The following is a 14,707-nucleotide window of genomic DNA, read 5'->3' as shown; positions in this document are numbered from 1 at the left end:
AATATCAGAATCGGGGGGGTTCCCTCAGTCTCGCCTGCGCTCATGCGTGCTGTGGTTTATGTCCACTGCTGATTCCATGTCTGGCTGTTCTGATCTAACATAGGTCTGCAGTCAAAAGGCAGAGAAGAAACGGTAGGATGTAAAAAATGTGTGCCGCGTACTCCTTGAACCTCGTCTGCTATGTAGGTCTGCTGTGTATTGTCGAAGACGGACGTGCTTCCAATTTTACAAACAAGCAGACAATGGACACAATTTCCCGTCAGCTGAGCGCCTGGAGTTCACTAAAAATAACTCAGCTCGATAGTAAGTTGAAGTTTCCAACAAAAAGCACCCACGCCGGGAATACAGATGATGACATACTACTATTATATTGGAACCATGGGCCAAGAAATGCTGGAGATACCGCAGCCAAATTCTGTGATAATCTAGCAGCACACTTGGCCAAGAATCGCAAAAAAGATCATGCGTGACAGTGCACAGAACAAGGTAGCGGCAATGCCTACAGCGATGGGAGGGAGGTGCTGCCATCTGAAGAATGAGACGTATCCATCATAGACTCCATTCTGGTGCTGTATCTCAAGGCTGCCCCATGGTCACGACGTCAAGTTCACCTAAAACTGGGCAGCTGGTCACTGTCAGGAAGACAACTCGAGCGCCAATGCGGTGATGAGCTAACCTTGATGGGATGAGGATGTCCGATAGGACATTTCAAGAAGTGTAAAGACGACGGAGAAGTTGAGGCCGAAGAGCTCCTCACCAAATATGCTACAGTCTGTAGGGACCAGCAGATATCGTGTTCCATCATGGGCGGGTATCATCACGTGTAAAGAATTCGTGTCTCGCCATCAGTAGATACGCGCTCTGAACACATTCATGAATCAGTTGCTGTTCGATAAACTGGCCAGGGCTCAGCAAAGGGAATGTGCTCTGGAATACTTCAACACATCTGTCTTGGACTTGTCTAAGTCTGCTGGATTGGCTGCGAGGTTCGCTGAAATGCTATGTTATACCGGTGTACCAGCACCTGAAGTAGAAGGAAGTCAAAGCCAAATACTTGACCGGAAGCACACCGTTTGGCTGTTGTCAAACTTTCTTGAGCTGAGGGTTTACTACTAGGATTATGTTGCGACCACATAATAAAACCGGAAAAGAGGCGGCGTTTGGAAATGGCTTAGGAAGGACATTGTGAATTATCATCTCCTCACGATACGTTTGCAACCGCAGCCATCCTTTCTAAAGACAGAGGGCTACGACCACCTCTCATTAGCACGTGGTAGAGAGAAAGGAAGAGTATTTATTGAGACCATTGATGCATGTGAATCTTACCTCCTTCCAGGATTCGTCAAATTCCACCTATGTAAGGTAGGATAGGGAGGGACCTTAAATGGTGCTGGTGTTCGTCTTGGGAGCTGTGTATTCCCTCCTCCGCTAATTTGGGGTCCATGATGTATACACTTTACATTTTGATGAATCAATTATCCGGGCAGGAAGGTGCCATCAATGTTCCCGTCGCGCCTGCTCTTTCCATCTGGACTCTATGGACTTTTCTCCTTCCGGCTTCCGTCTTCCACATCTCCACTCACCAAGGTGTCTATCTCAAGGGATGGTACTTTAAGGTAACGCCTTCCACTAAAAATATACCGCCTTCGCTACATTTCTGCCGAGGAAGGAGTGGAATATCTCTTCTTTTTGTTCACCTTGCCGGCCGCCTCACTTCTTTTTGCCTGTCGACGAGTTGGATTCCCATCACCCGCCTCACATCTTTACCTTTACCTGCGGCCAGGTTATCGTCTTGTGTTCCAGTAACGCATGCATGCGGCAGGAGACCGGTCAACTGCTTTGAGAGAGAGAGATATTCTTAACTTTCTGGCCACACTTTGAGCCGCCTCAGAAGCTGACCACAGACGCATCGAAGGTTGCATCCACAGCGCCATCAGCCTTGCTTTTGCGTTGCCCCTGCACTGCCTCTTGCCTTCGCTACACACCAGGTATACGACGGATCAGCAATCTCAGGCAAGCGGCTCTCACGTTATAACAGCAACCATGGGCCAGTTCGCTTCTCAACCCCGTGACGATATCTCGCCGTCCCGCGACCCGGTGCCCGGCCCTTCCCAGACCAAAGGCAACACCGAGAATGGAATGCCCATTGTCACTCGCATCCGCACCGAAGGTGGTAAGACAGCTACTGGTAAGTCTAATTTGCGCCTTCCTTCCGATTTTCAAAGCCCGCTATTTTGGGTATATTTCTAATCTTGCCTTCTAGTGACCATCACCCTCCAAGAGACAGCATTGACGTCGGCCTTGGCAGCTACCTTCACTACCTCCTCATTGTTGCCTATCATGACTACCATGATAACTACTGAGCTTTCCTCGCTGACTACCTCCACGCTTTCGTCTGCCGAACAGAACACGCCGCTGCCCGAGCCGACCGGTTCATCTGACCAGGAACCCCATGTTACACTTCCCAGGAACACATTGATCATCATCATTTCTGCTGTTGTCGGTGGCACCTTTCTCTTCCTAATATTCCTCTGCATCATGCGCGCTTACATGCGCCGAAGACATGCGATCAAGGAAGATGCTGCTGCTGATGCTGCTGCTACTGCTGCTGGCATTCAGGAGGGTGAGCAGGGGGAGTCTTCTCGCCAGCATTTTAACGAAAACGGCCTCAGCATGGCCATGTCTCGAGCTACCTCACGTGCGTACTCGGAGCCCGACTTATACCAGCACTATCACGCATTAACCGAGGTACCCAACGCCAGTTTCCGCACTTTGCCTGCCGTATACCCCGCGTACGAGCTGCATCCAACACGGGTTGTCGCTGAGCTTCCCGCCGAGCTTCATGGTGTCGGCCACCCGCATTACGTTTATCGAGGTTGAAGTTAGACGGAGGGTATTGGTTTTGAGAAACGTTCGGCAGCTTATCGTGGTAAGCATTGGGTCTACGCTGAGGAATAGAGGTTCTGGATTCACTTGCATCGTCAAGTTGGAGACATATGATTGGTTGATTGGAGGGGTATGTAAGTAAGTCTCTTCTCGAAACGTTAATGATGGTGGTGGAGGTGGTTTCGGAGAAGAGCTAGGTACCTGCTCATTGCTGTCCTTCGGCTTCTTTCGGAATGAAATGCGTTTTTTGTCTTTCACATCTTTCACGTTTTTGGAATATCGCGCGTAGGAATTCCGTACTTGGAAGGCGTGGATGGTCACATTGGAAGACGGAAGAGACGTCCGACGGCGACGGGCCCGGCACCACGACTTAGGGCGTGACGGCAATTGCATGGTTTTGAGCACCAAGCCGCTGCGGCCCAGTGCCCACCCCCTCTTCAACTCTCGCTCGCAGACTACAGTTGGCCGTAGCGTTCCGGCATGGCCCGCACGGGACAACCAAAGTATGGCCGTTACCAATACCGTGGTAATGTAGAGCCAGGGTCGTTGAGCTGAGCATGAGCTGAGCATTGTAGGTCCTTGTATGCTTTTATATTACGATCGCATTTCTACCTACCGCGCATATTACAGACTCTGTAAGCAGCTGGCGAACAAATCTGAGTACTGGACGTGTGGCCCTACCTAGTTTGCCCGAAACAGGAAGCATTTTTTCATCATCGTGGGGATGGAGAAAGTGGCCGTTAACCGATCCATCTTCGTAAATGACGCTGCCAGAGACTACGTACCGTCTGGGGTATTTCACCGGGAATAGAGCGGAAAAGAATATAGATATACTTCGTTAGTTCGAATGCCACGCCGCTTCAACCCCAGATGGACAGGGAAGCCTGAACGGGGTAAGACCAAAATCAGATGGGGTGTGCCAGAAAACCGGACAACTTGGCAACGCCAAACCGAGATGAGACCAGAAGGCAAGATGGCGGTTTCCATCTCCAAAGGGTGGTCCAGCGACTGACTAGTTGAATCTGTCAACGATCTCGTCTGTTCACACTTCACAGTCTATCCGTACGGAGACTGACTCCGTTTCTTCAACTCAATGTGGAGTCTACGTCTTGCTGTGGGTTCGGCTTGGCCGTATCTGAAAGCTGGGGTTTCTTCAGCTCGGCTTGAACATCGATGAAGCATTCTCGACAGGCATGGAGGCGCTAAACGAGCTAGGCCCCGAACAACGCAGCAGTCATGCCCCACGCCCCCTCGAGCCCTCACGAATCATGATCCCGTTGATGATCTGCAGCCCGTTTTGCGCTTGTGCCTGCGGCTGCGCCTCCGATTGCGATGTGCTACTTAGGCGGGCAGCTCGCTCATTTCGAGGCATTCAAGTCTTGTCCAAGTGGCATTTGTCGATGAACTCTGAGTTCTGCCTCCTTCCCAGCTCTTCTCTGCAGCTGGCTCTTGTGAGGAAAGTGGGATAGATAGCGGGCGTCAGTTTGAGCCTACCACGATCAACGACGAGGGCATCGCGGCCTTCTTCCCGTTTCTCAGCCAGCCGCTGGCCGAGCCAGAGTGCCGCATGGCGTCGCATCACATCGCATCCAGACTTCCGTCCTCGTCCCGACTCTGACCGCTACCTACCTTAGCTTCCACCTTTCATCAGGTACCTTGGTGTGAGTAGACCCTCGGCTGACCGGGGGCATAGCCGCTGCCGACGTGACTGGGTGGGATCCATCCGCCGTTATTCCCGTTCACATTTCCGACCCTGGGACGGCCTTTCTTAGTCTCATATTGCCGTTTCTCGTGTGAGTGGAGGTTCACTAACACAAATTGTTATATCCTGCAGTTCCCTCGACGCCAGCTTCGTCGTGATTCACTCACTCGCCTCCTTCACTGCTTCACGCATCTCCATATGGACCGTACTCCAACCCCGTTGAGCATCAAGTTGGAAACGGTCATGGAGCTTGTACCGACTCACACTCTCTATCTTCAGCCTGCAAATTTGATTTGAGGCTCCAGACATCATTGCTGTTGCCGTCTAACAAAGTAGTTTCCGACAATGACGAACACGATGCTGGATATCGAAAAGGCGCCTCGAGGGTCTAAGGGAACCAACACTTCGTCAAGTGCCAACGAGGCTTCTCAGCCACCAAGACCCGACACCCGTGTTGACGCCAACAGCACAATCACTTTCAGAAATTTGGCTTTCGATACAGTCTTGCCGGCGCCGGCAGACGTCCTTTTCCAAGACTCGGCCGAGTCGCCGCCAGAACCAGCACCCCCGAACCTGTCACGTTACACATCCCCTTTGCAATGGCCTCAACCACGGAAAAATCTCATGCTGGCGCTGTCGTGCGTGGCCACGTTTCTCACCGCATACACGGCCGGCTCGTATTCTCCACCGTCTTACATCATGGCCGATGACCTTGGCACGTCGCAGCTCCTCGTCTTGACCGGCATCACAACCTTTTGCATCGGCTTTGCCCTTTCACCAATGGTGCTGGCGCCCTTATCGGAGATTTATGGTCGTTACCCAGTGTTTGTCATCTCCGGTGTTGTCTATGTCATCTTCCAGGCCGTCTGCTCTGTTGCGCCGAACCTTACAGCCATGCTTATCGCCCGTTTCTTAGTCGGTGTCGGCGGCTCGGTCTTCAGCTCAGTCATTGGCGGCGTCATTGCGGACCTGTGGGCGAAGGAGCAGAGAAACACCCCCATGGCCCTCTTCAGCGGCGCAGTTCTAGCCGGAACGGGAGCTGGCCCTTTGGTGGCTTCCCTCATGGTCAAGAGGATGGGATCTCGGGACGGAACGTTGGCATGGAAGTGGATCTTTTGGCACCAAGTCATCGTCGACACCGTCCTTGTCATTGCACTTGCTGTCTTGTTCAAGGAGAGCCGGGGATCCGTCATTCTATCGAGGAAAGCCGAAGCCCTGAACGCGTGGTATGAAGAAAGAGAAAAGGCGGGCTTCTACGGCGTGTGGCTAGAGGATACGACGAATCTTGGCGGCGGCACCGACACGGCCTCGGATTCAGGAGGTGATACGCAGGCTTGCTCCTGCTGCGGTCTCGAAAAGACATCTGCAACTTGTCAATCGAGCCGTCGATGTTCTACCCAGCTCAAAGCCCAACGGTTGCGTTGGCTGGTCAAAGAGGACGAAGAAAGGGCATCGATCGCCAAGCTGATATCCATGTCGGTCTCCCGGCCATTCCACCTCCTCTTCACGGAACCCGTCGTCTTCTTCTTCTCCATCTGGTGCGCCTTTGCCTGGGCCGTCCTCTACTGCACATTCGGAAGTATCCCTCTGGCAATGTCACGTAGGCGGAACTGGGACATTGAGCAGTCAGGCTGCTTCTTCTCCGCCATGATCGTCGGCTCCGTAGTCGCGACCATCGTCGGCGTCCTCCAAGACAGACTCCTCCAGCTACCCCAGTGGCGAGCCGAAATCCCCACTGACGAATCCTCCCGCTTCTGGACCTTCATGCGCCGCCGGTTCCCCGCAGAGGCACCCGAGTCCCGCCTCTACTTCACCTGCATCACAGCCACCTTCCTCCCCGCAGGCCTCTTCATCTTCGGCTTCACAGCAAGGGAAGAATTCCACTGGATCGCGCCGGCCTTTGGCATCGGGCTCGCGACGTGGGGTATTTACTCGGTGTACCTGGCCACGTTCAACTACTTTGCCGACATTTACCACAAGTACGCGTCCTCGGCGTTGGCCGCGCAGTCGTGCTGTCGAAATATCCTCGGGGGCGTGTTTCCGCTCGTCACTGGGGCGTTGTTCCGGAATCTGGGGGAGGAACGCGCGGGCTCCTTGCTCGGTGGAATTGCCACGGGCTTGACGTTGATTCCGTGGGCGCTCGTCTTCTTTGGTGAACGGATCCGGGCCAAGAGCCGCTTTGCTATTGTGAGTTTCGATTTATCCTTTGCTTATTTGCAGTGTTCGCCAGCTAATCCATACAGACATTGGAGGCTTCGTAGCACTCGGCCCAAAGGAATGACAGTATCATAAACATCTAGATCATAGCGTTGTCAGTAGCATCTCGTATTATTGCACCAATGGTACATAAATGAAGACAATACAAGTCATGACATGAACACTCATCACCTAATACGACACCAACATTTCACTTCTACAGTCGGAGCAATGCAACTGCCAGGAACGATCTATGAGCAAATACTTTTGTGATACAGCAACTATCTTTCTCTCTTACAAAGCCTGGTATAACTCCTTGAAACGCACGACCCGTACCATAATACAATGGGGATACCTTCTATCCGTGCAAAACACTTCAGTCATTAACGCCTTCATGGCCGGCGCAAAAAAGGCCTCTACAGCGCCTCGATAGTCTTCAGCAACACCTCGACACCTCTCTTCTCCATCTCATCGCCGCCCTTGAGCAAGGACGACACGTCGCTCAGAATACCAAGCGGGATATAGCATCCTGACTTGGCCTTCTCCAAGCTTTCCTTGAGCCTGCTAGTGTGCTCCCATTCCTTGGCTGCAACCTCTGCACGCTCAATGACGCGGCTGGAGATACCGCACATGGCGGCGCAGTGCATTCCGAAGCTACCCTCGGCAATGCCATCCTCCAGCTTGTAAAGGAATGTGACACGCCTCTCTTCCTCGTCGACGTCGATTTGCATGCGGCGCGGGCGAATCTCGGTATGATTCTCAAATTCAGTCGCCAGGGAGTGGTAGTGCGTCGCAAAGAAGCCGACACAACCCACATGTGTAGCAATGTGGTGCAAGACAGCCTGTGCGACTGCAACTCCATCGTAGGAACTGGTTCCACGTCCGAGTTCGTCCAGAATCACCAGAGAGCGCGGGGTGGCCTCTGCCAAGATCTTCTTCGTCTCTGACAGCTCCACAAAGAATGTTGACTGAGACGCAAAGATGTTGTCATTAGCACCCAATCTTGACATGATTCGGTCAACAGGAGTAAGGCGAGCGGATGTAGCCGGAACATAACATCCGATTTGGGCCATGATAACGGCAATGCAAGACTGCTCGAGTTAGCTGAGATTCCGAGTTTGAGGCTTTGTTTGGTACACTGTCACTTACCATTCTCAGTACGGTTGACTTGCCCGCAGCATTGGCGCCTGTCAATAGGTTGATGTTTGGCGAATCGCCGCCCAGTTCAATATCATTGGGAATAAAGTCGGCCACTGCATTCAACATGCACGGATGCCGCAGCTCGGAAAAGTCGACAACACTGCGTTCCTGGTCGACGAACTCTGGGCGGCAGCTAGGTTCGCCCAAAGAAGACGAGGCCTTGGCGAGACTGATAAGGCAGTCAAGTTGTGAAATGATCCTGATCGACTGCGACCAGGTCTCGTAGTCGGCGTCGAAGCGGTGGAAGAACCTAGCTGCCACCTCCTTGACAATCTGCGAATGAGTCTCTTCTGCTTCTTGCAGCTCTCGAACCAAGTCGGTGAGCTCGTCAAAGTAGTATCTCTTGACACTTGCAGTCGCCGACATCTGACGCCAGTCTCTCGGCACCTTGACGGTCTTGGGAGCCTCGATTTGGTAGATCTCCTTGCCCACGTCGGTGAACTTCAGCGTCTTGCACTTCAGCTCCGATTTCTTCCCCGCGAGGAGGGTCTGGAGCTGATCCTTGATGTCTTCGATCCGATCGTGGCTGTTGTCAAAATCTTCCTCGATGCCACGTTCAGGAATGAGAAGTTTGTCTTCCTTCGCCTTCTTTCGATCAAATGCAGTCTTCCAGTAAGTCAAAGGCTCGCTGAGATTCGGCATGGAAGCCAGCAGGCGTTCAACCAGGCCATTGCCGCTACCGACCTCTCCCAACAGCTCCATGGTATACTCGATCTGTTCAAAGCCTTCCAGCACGCGCACAAAATCCTCCGGTTTGCAGGAAGCCGCGTGAATTCTGGAGATCAGGCGTTCTAAATCAGGCATTCTCGTCATTTGAGACGTGAACTTCTCTCGCGTGCCCCTGTCGGAGTTGAGCATATCTACGGCGTCCAGGCGTTCATTAATCCGCTTGATGTCGCAGAGAGGATGGCACACCCATTGGCGGAACAGCCGCTTACCGAATGGAGTGACGCAGCGGTTCAGGAGTGCGAAAAGGGTGCCGTCCTGCCCACCGTTGACGGTATTGGAGAAAATCTCCAGGTTGATCAAAGTCTGTCCGTCGAGGATAAGGGTTCCGTTGCGGCGGATAGGAGTGTACCAATCGAAACTGCCCTGCGACAGGAGATCGCCCTCTAATTTCAAAACCCTCAGGTACTGGACTAGAGCACCAAGGGCAGACATGAGCAAGTCCTTGTCCTTGGCTTTGATCAGAGTATCGGGCCAGACACCCTCGCCACCATCTTCCTTGGCGAAGTAGTTGCTGTTCTCGAGTTCGCGACGAGTGGTCTCTGCGTCCCAGAATTCGCTACCGGATTTCTTGTAGTTCCAGATGGTCATTGGAGATGTGTTATTTTTGAGGATGCGGAGAGCCTTGGTCGAGATCCGAGACTTCTCCAGAATGAGTTCTCTCGGGCTTGTCTGGGCAACAAACGTCTCGAACTTGGTAAGATCGGTATCATCTTCAAATTCCGTGACTGAGAATTGACCCGTTGCGCAGTCAACGAATGTGATGCCAAAAGCGGGGTTGCCGTCAATCGTGGACTCCTTGATAGAGGCGCAGTACGTAGCCAGGTCATCTTGCAGCATGCTTCCATCGACGAGAGTACCACCCGTCAAGATGCAGGCTAGCTCGCGACGGATGATTTTATCGGCTTTCTTGCTCTTGGCTGAAGTGTCGCCTCTCTCTCGCATCTCTTTTCCGAGCGCAGACTCCATTTGATCAACTCTGGCAACCTTGTAGCCCTTGGCAACAAATTGATTCACCCACATCTCGAGCGAGCTCTCCGGGACACCGACCATGCGCATATTGACACGATCAGTCAGCTTGAGATCAAAGAGCTGGTGACCAATGGTGGCATCGTTTTCATAAAGCTCGTAAAACTTGCCCTTCTTGAAGAAAACGACAGTGTCCCACAGCTTTTGCTTGATTTCCCAGTATTGCTTCTCGAATGGGGAGAAGTTGTTCCAAGCACCAGGTGGGACGTACACCGATGATGGATCGTAGTCAGGGTCACCTCGAGGTTTCTTGTTCATGTCCACAATGTTGGCGAGCCAGGGATATCGGTCCTCCGGATCTCTGGTGTGCGCCTTCTCTTTCGTCTTGGTAGGACGACGAGCTTGTTGGGTGGCAACGGTGCGGGGAGTGGCAGACGCAACGCTGTCAGGGTCATAACGCCACTGCTGAGCGGTCGAAGGCATCGGGACATCCAGCATAGCCTCGTCGTCTACTTCTTCGTACTCTTCTTCCTTGATGGGAGACGAGACGTGAGACTTCTTCCGTGACGCTGCCTTGGCTGCTGCAGGGCGTTTCCGCTTCTTGGATTGCGAGCCTTCATCCGACTCGTCACTAACGACGAAGTCAATCATATCTAGTTCAGTATGTTAGACCATAATCCATTAGGCAAAGACAAGAATACCCACCATCATCGTCGTCGGGCATGTCATTGCTTGCTGCGTCCTCCTCATAGTCATCGCCATCGTCCACAATGACGGCCTGTGTCCGTGTGCGGCGGCGTGTGCTTGCGGTTCGGAGTCGAACGAAAGGGTCGTCATCCTCATCGTCGGAGGCTTCGGCGTAGTTGACAGGCTTTCTAGACTGGATGGGGAGCATTAGCACAATGCCTATCGATGTTAAGAGGGAAGTAGGTGAAGTACCTTGCGGGATGGGCTTGAGGATGGCACAGGTAGCTTGGTAGTGGTCTGTGAAGTCATGTGCTCAGCTGAAGTAGATGGCGATGGCAAGGAGTCATCGGCTACCTTGACTGTTGAGACACTCAAGTTCTCCTGAGAGCTTGCGGGCTCAATGGCATCGCTACTGGGCACAGGAGTAAGGCTGGAAGATTTCGGAGCCTGGGGAAGTGTGTTCGTCCGTTTCGACTCTCTCAGGCAAGGAGACGAGTCGGGAGCTTTAGCCGTGGGCTTCGGGGTCGGTGTTGAGCGAGAGACACTGGCGGATTTGGAGAAGAACTGAACAATGGTCTTTTGGGTTCCAGCCGATGATGACGGCTGGCGCTTGAGCGTCGATGGAGTCTTGGCCGGCGTACGGGCGACAGAGGAGGTTCTCTCTCCCATGATGCCGACTTCTGGTGGTATCTGGTTATGCAGCAGACAAGTGGAAGGAAGAGAGTGTGATGGATGGGCGAAATGTAACGAGAGTGATGAAGCTCGTGAGCTTTCAAGGGACAGGTCAACAGGATACAGAATTGGTGGTTGGAAAGAGCTATCGGCAGTGAGCAAATATGCCGATGTGCTGAAGGAGCGAAGGAATGCCAGTACGTCTCAACGCGAAAGGTGACCCGCGGTGCCCGACAAGATCGAGCTTTGGTGTGTTGAAACTGATCCCACTCGGGGCGGAAGCTGGGGACCAGTGCCGGGATGACGCGCCAGAAGTTAGATGGAAACTCGAGAAAGTCGCGCTTTGAACGCGTCTGGAGTGGCGGGGCCGCGTTCTGCCTTTAATTGAACGACCGGGGGACACGGCTGCAGGGGCCATTGGTGGGGGTCATACTGTGCCTGTGCCCACAGCCCTCAGGTGCCTTAGGTAACGTTCAAAAGACTGCCTCCTTCCGCTACCACGACGGATATCGAGACTTCATCTTTTAGCGACGGAGCCGGAAGGACCTTGCGGCCTGTAGCAATAACTTTGTTCAATTGGGTCTACATCATGATCTTTTTACCTTGCGTGTTCTATTCTCCTGGCGGATACTCGCCTTCACTCGTGTCCCTCTACCTCAGAAGCGAATGATTGATCGGTTTCTATCAATGGAGTCTGGAGCGAAAGTCCCAAGTGCCTTGACTACATACATATATCAACTTCATTAAATTCGCAATGCGAGGCTTTAAAAAGATTACAATAATGTCTGAAGAACGTAAATGAAGACCAGGGGCAAAATCAGACCGGGAGGTCAGCCGTCTCGCATCGCCGAACCAGTGTGGCCACCGACATCGCTCACACCAAGCGTTAACTCTGCCTCTCTGACAAGAGAGTCATCCAGTCGTTTTATCAAAATGCATAATACCGAGTCGAATTGACATCCAGCTCGGGTCCCATTCTTACGGGTATCCAGCGTGACTTGTTTGCACGGATGCATCGAGCCAACCTGCTTAGTTCATATATTTCGAGTGGGGTCGGCCCTGCAGAAGGTTCAGAAGGATGAATCACTCAAATACTAGTATCCTCGTATATAGAACTTTCGACACTGTATCTCTGGTACGGCGTGGCTCGCTTGTCATCGGAGGCTTCCTTCGCCGTTATTGCCGACCTGGGTACCTCTAAGATCAAAACCTGGAGCAAATACATTGACGTGGCCGGCTTTCGCGACAGTCGAATTAACGTAGAAACGACCAAAACTTGCTATACATGGAGGGACCAAGCCAGACTTGTCGGGCTACCTCCATACGAGTTGTCTCGAACAACTCAAATTCGATGAGAACCCATAAATGATATGAAAGAATCACGATTCCTTGCGAGTAGCAACATCAAGTGCTATTCCCAAAAACTTTACCGAGCTGCTTTACAAAGCAGAAGATTGAGGTTCTGAACTTGCCATCAACTCCCGCCAATCGTACCCTGACAATGAAAAGTGAAGCGAACATCGTACCTGCACTCACTACTCAAACCTTATTGTAGCATTTTTTCAGCTGCTTCAGATACAGGTATACGAAATGCGACCTCAAGCACATGTTACAGCCCTAGGATGTTGGCCCCAAGGCTGTCCTTTTGGTTGGGAAAATCTTCAAGCGGGGGTTTGGCCGCCGGCGATGGCGGGTACCCATCAGGTCTCGACAGCTTCTGTCACAGAATTGGATCTATAATGAAGTAGACCTGGAGAGACTTGCTGTCGTTGGTAGAGGGAGGTCAGGTTGTATCAAAGAAAGCCTCGGCCTGACTAGAAACTATGAAAACTCCCACTCTGCTCGGACGGCAAGCTGACCTCAGCTCGGCAGGGACATCATGAGCAAGACCTGTGTGCAATATCCTCAGAAAGCCCAGGAGAACTTCCGCTATGCTTCGGGGAGGTCGAACGGGTTTCAAGGAGAGTGGAAGGAAGTTGATCGTCCCAACGAGCCAAATGGCAAGGGTCGGAAAGTGGGTAATCAGGGCCGGGGATTCAATTTCGTTTAGATCCGAGTCTAGACCATCAAAAGTCCGTCGGTGTGTAATTGTATTACTACAGAACTCTTCGTCTACTCTGTGGCCGATTCTCAGTATTTCGCTTTTGGTAGTACTGCATGAGCTGTCAGTTCACCGGCTACGGGTGTTTGTCTTAGCTGATGGTAACAGAAAGGGGGTCATGGCCGCATTAGGCCAGAGATCGAGTGCTGTAACTACCATCGGGCCTATCATGCCCAACATTTTGTGCCAGACCGTCTCAAACAACATGTAGTGTCGAGAAGTACCGATACCTGTTCCGATAGGATAGGTATACAGGGCCGGAAGTCACGGAGGGCGCCGAGAGGATTTGCAGTAATGTCGAAGCAGGATGTTCTGCTATCTGGTCGATGATGATATGCTGGGAGGCAGCGAACCCTTACTCTAACTCAAGTGGTGTTGCTAGATGTACTCATTAGAACCAAGCCCTACGAACTTGCCAATGTTTCTCTCCCCAGCCCGAACACAAGCCTCGGCGCTCGGCGCCCTCGACAGACCGATACCTAGTTACTAATCCAATCTTGGTGGCGCACAACATCCCTCGATGGATCAAGAATCGTCAAGTGACGGCGATCAATCCTTAGTCCTCACCTCCACACCGATCTTGGCTGTTTGCTGCCGGTACTAGAAGTGGTTCTGGGGGCTATCTTGGCGCCCAGACAGCCTTCCGTCCGACCGATGAACTAGAGCGCAAATGTTAGAGTCTCTCGAAGAGAGGGCATTCCCCTGGCACGGCCGCAGAGGAGTGAAAAGTCCGAGGTTGACGAGCTGTTGGAACAGTGTAGCACTCGGCCTGCGGGTATGAGCCAAGACTTAGGGTCCCTTGGTCGACATTCCCATGTCGGTCAGGCTAATGACAATTTGTCTCACAAGATTGAAGGGTTCATGCTCTCGACTCTCCATACGCGGGCGGTAATTTCCACCCTACCTAGCCCAGCCGAGGACTGATAGCTAGTGGCAGGCCTTGCATTCAGACTTTCGAACTGATAAAGGACAAGCGTAAGATACCGGGTAAAAGCCAGGACCTTAGCACGGAACTCTCCCGCAAAGATTTGGAGCCTTCACAAGAACTACCATCAAACCGGGTGCGCAGAATGATTAGAGTACCTCGTTGAAGAGACACGCAGAAAGATGTGGGAAAGAATTCAAAGAAGGCGCAGGAATTGAACCCCAGGACTGGACCGAAAGGGGGGGTATGGCGAAGTCCAGGGCAGAGAGAACGTTTGTTGACGCCAAGACATGCCAAGAAGGATTCCATGTCGTTGAGTCTGGGCTATCGTAGTTGCGGCGGCGAGGTTTCTCGCCTAGGTGGAAGAATTTCGTTGTCTTGTTTGGTAATGCCACGCTTGTCCAGTGTCGACGAGAGGACGCGCGCCCTAGCCCTGGAAGTGACCAGGGTGCAGATATGCATGTGGGCGCCGTCGACTCTGCTTGGCTGCATCGCATGCAGGACGAGACGAGAAGAGACCTTGTCATCCGTCAGCGTTGCATTCATGATACTTGATCTCAGCTTCGTCAGCAACCAGGCGACCGGCAAGATCCTGAGCCTGTCAATAGTCTGCCGCGGGGCCTTTGAGACGAAGATAGATAGG

The 14,707-nt window shown here is 52.5% G+C and overlaps 3 protein-coding genes across 3 annotated transcripts; 2 read left to right on the top strand and 1 right to left on the bottom strand.

The window, feature by feature from the left end:
• Positions 1 to 242: 242 nt before the first annotated feature.
• Positions 243 to 2,880, top strand: BDP55DRAFT_727934 (uncharacterized protein; the record flags this gene model as incomplete). Its single annotated transcript, XM_060579376.1, has 3 exons — positions 243 to 303; positions 1,916 to 2,188; positions 2,264 to 2,880. 3 exons carry the CDS (start codon positions 243 to 245, stop codon positions 2,878 to 2,880), a joined length of 951 nt encoding a protein of 316 aa, XP_060430631.1.
• A 2,053-nt stretch (positions 2,881 to 4,933) lies between these two features.
• BDP55DRAFT_727933 (major facilitator superfamily domain-containing protein) lies at positions 4,934 to 6,849 on the top strand (the record flags this gene model as incomplete). The annotated part of the gene is made up of 2 exons (XM_060579375.1): positions 4,934 to 6,775; positions 6,832 to 6,849. 2 exons carry the CDS (start codon positions 4,934 to 4,936, stop codon positions 6,847 to 6,849), a joined length of 1,860 nt encoding a protein of 619 aa, XP_060430630.1.
• A 191-nt stretch (positions 6,850 to 7,040) lies between these two features.
• On the bottom strand, positions 7,041 to 11,512 carry BDP55DRAFT_107608 (muts domain V). The gene is made up of 4 exons (XM_060565359.1): positions 10,619 to 11,512; positions 10,385 to 10,559; positions 7,934 to 10,332; positions 7,041 to 7,875 (listed from the first exon to the last, which is right to left on the bottom strand). The coding sequence occupies exons 1-4, from the start codon at positions 11,033 to 11,035 to the stop codon at positions 7,201 to 7,203; spliced, it is 3,666 nt and encodes a 1,221-aa protein (XP_060430629.1). The 5' UTR covers positions 11,036 to 11,512; the 3' UTR covers positions 7,041 to 7,200.
• Positions 11,513 to 14,707: the final 3,195 nt, after the last annotated feature.

Source organism: Colletotrichum godetiae, assembly GCF_030913485.1.
Source record: "Colletotrichum godetiae strain CBS 193.32 chromosome Unknown BDP55scaffold_17, whole genome shotgun sequence".
Lineage (NCBI taxonomy): Eukaryota > Fungi > Ascomycota > Sordariomycetes > Glomerellales > Glomerellaceae > Colletotrichum > Colletotrichum godetiae.
The sequence above is the reverse complement of the archived record's forward strand: the minus strand, read 5'-3'. Positions and strand labels throughout refer to the sequence as shown.

Excerpts from the sequence above, each read along its gene's own strand:
- BDP55DRAFT_107608 (XM_060565359.1), bottom strand. The coding sequence starts at position 11,035 with ATGGGAGAGAGAACCTCCTCTGTCGCCCGTACGCCGGCCAAGACTCCA. Across the intron at positions 10,333-10,384 it reads CATGCCCGACGACGATGATG|ATATGATTGACTTCGTCGTT; the intron begins GTGGGTATTCTT and ends ATACTGAACTAG. Across the intron at positions 7,876-7,933 it reads AGTCAACCGTACTGAGAATG|TCTTGCATTGCCGTTATCAT; the intron begins GTAAGTGACAGT and ends TAACTCGAGCAG.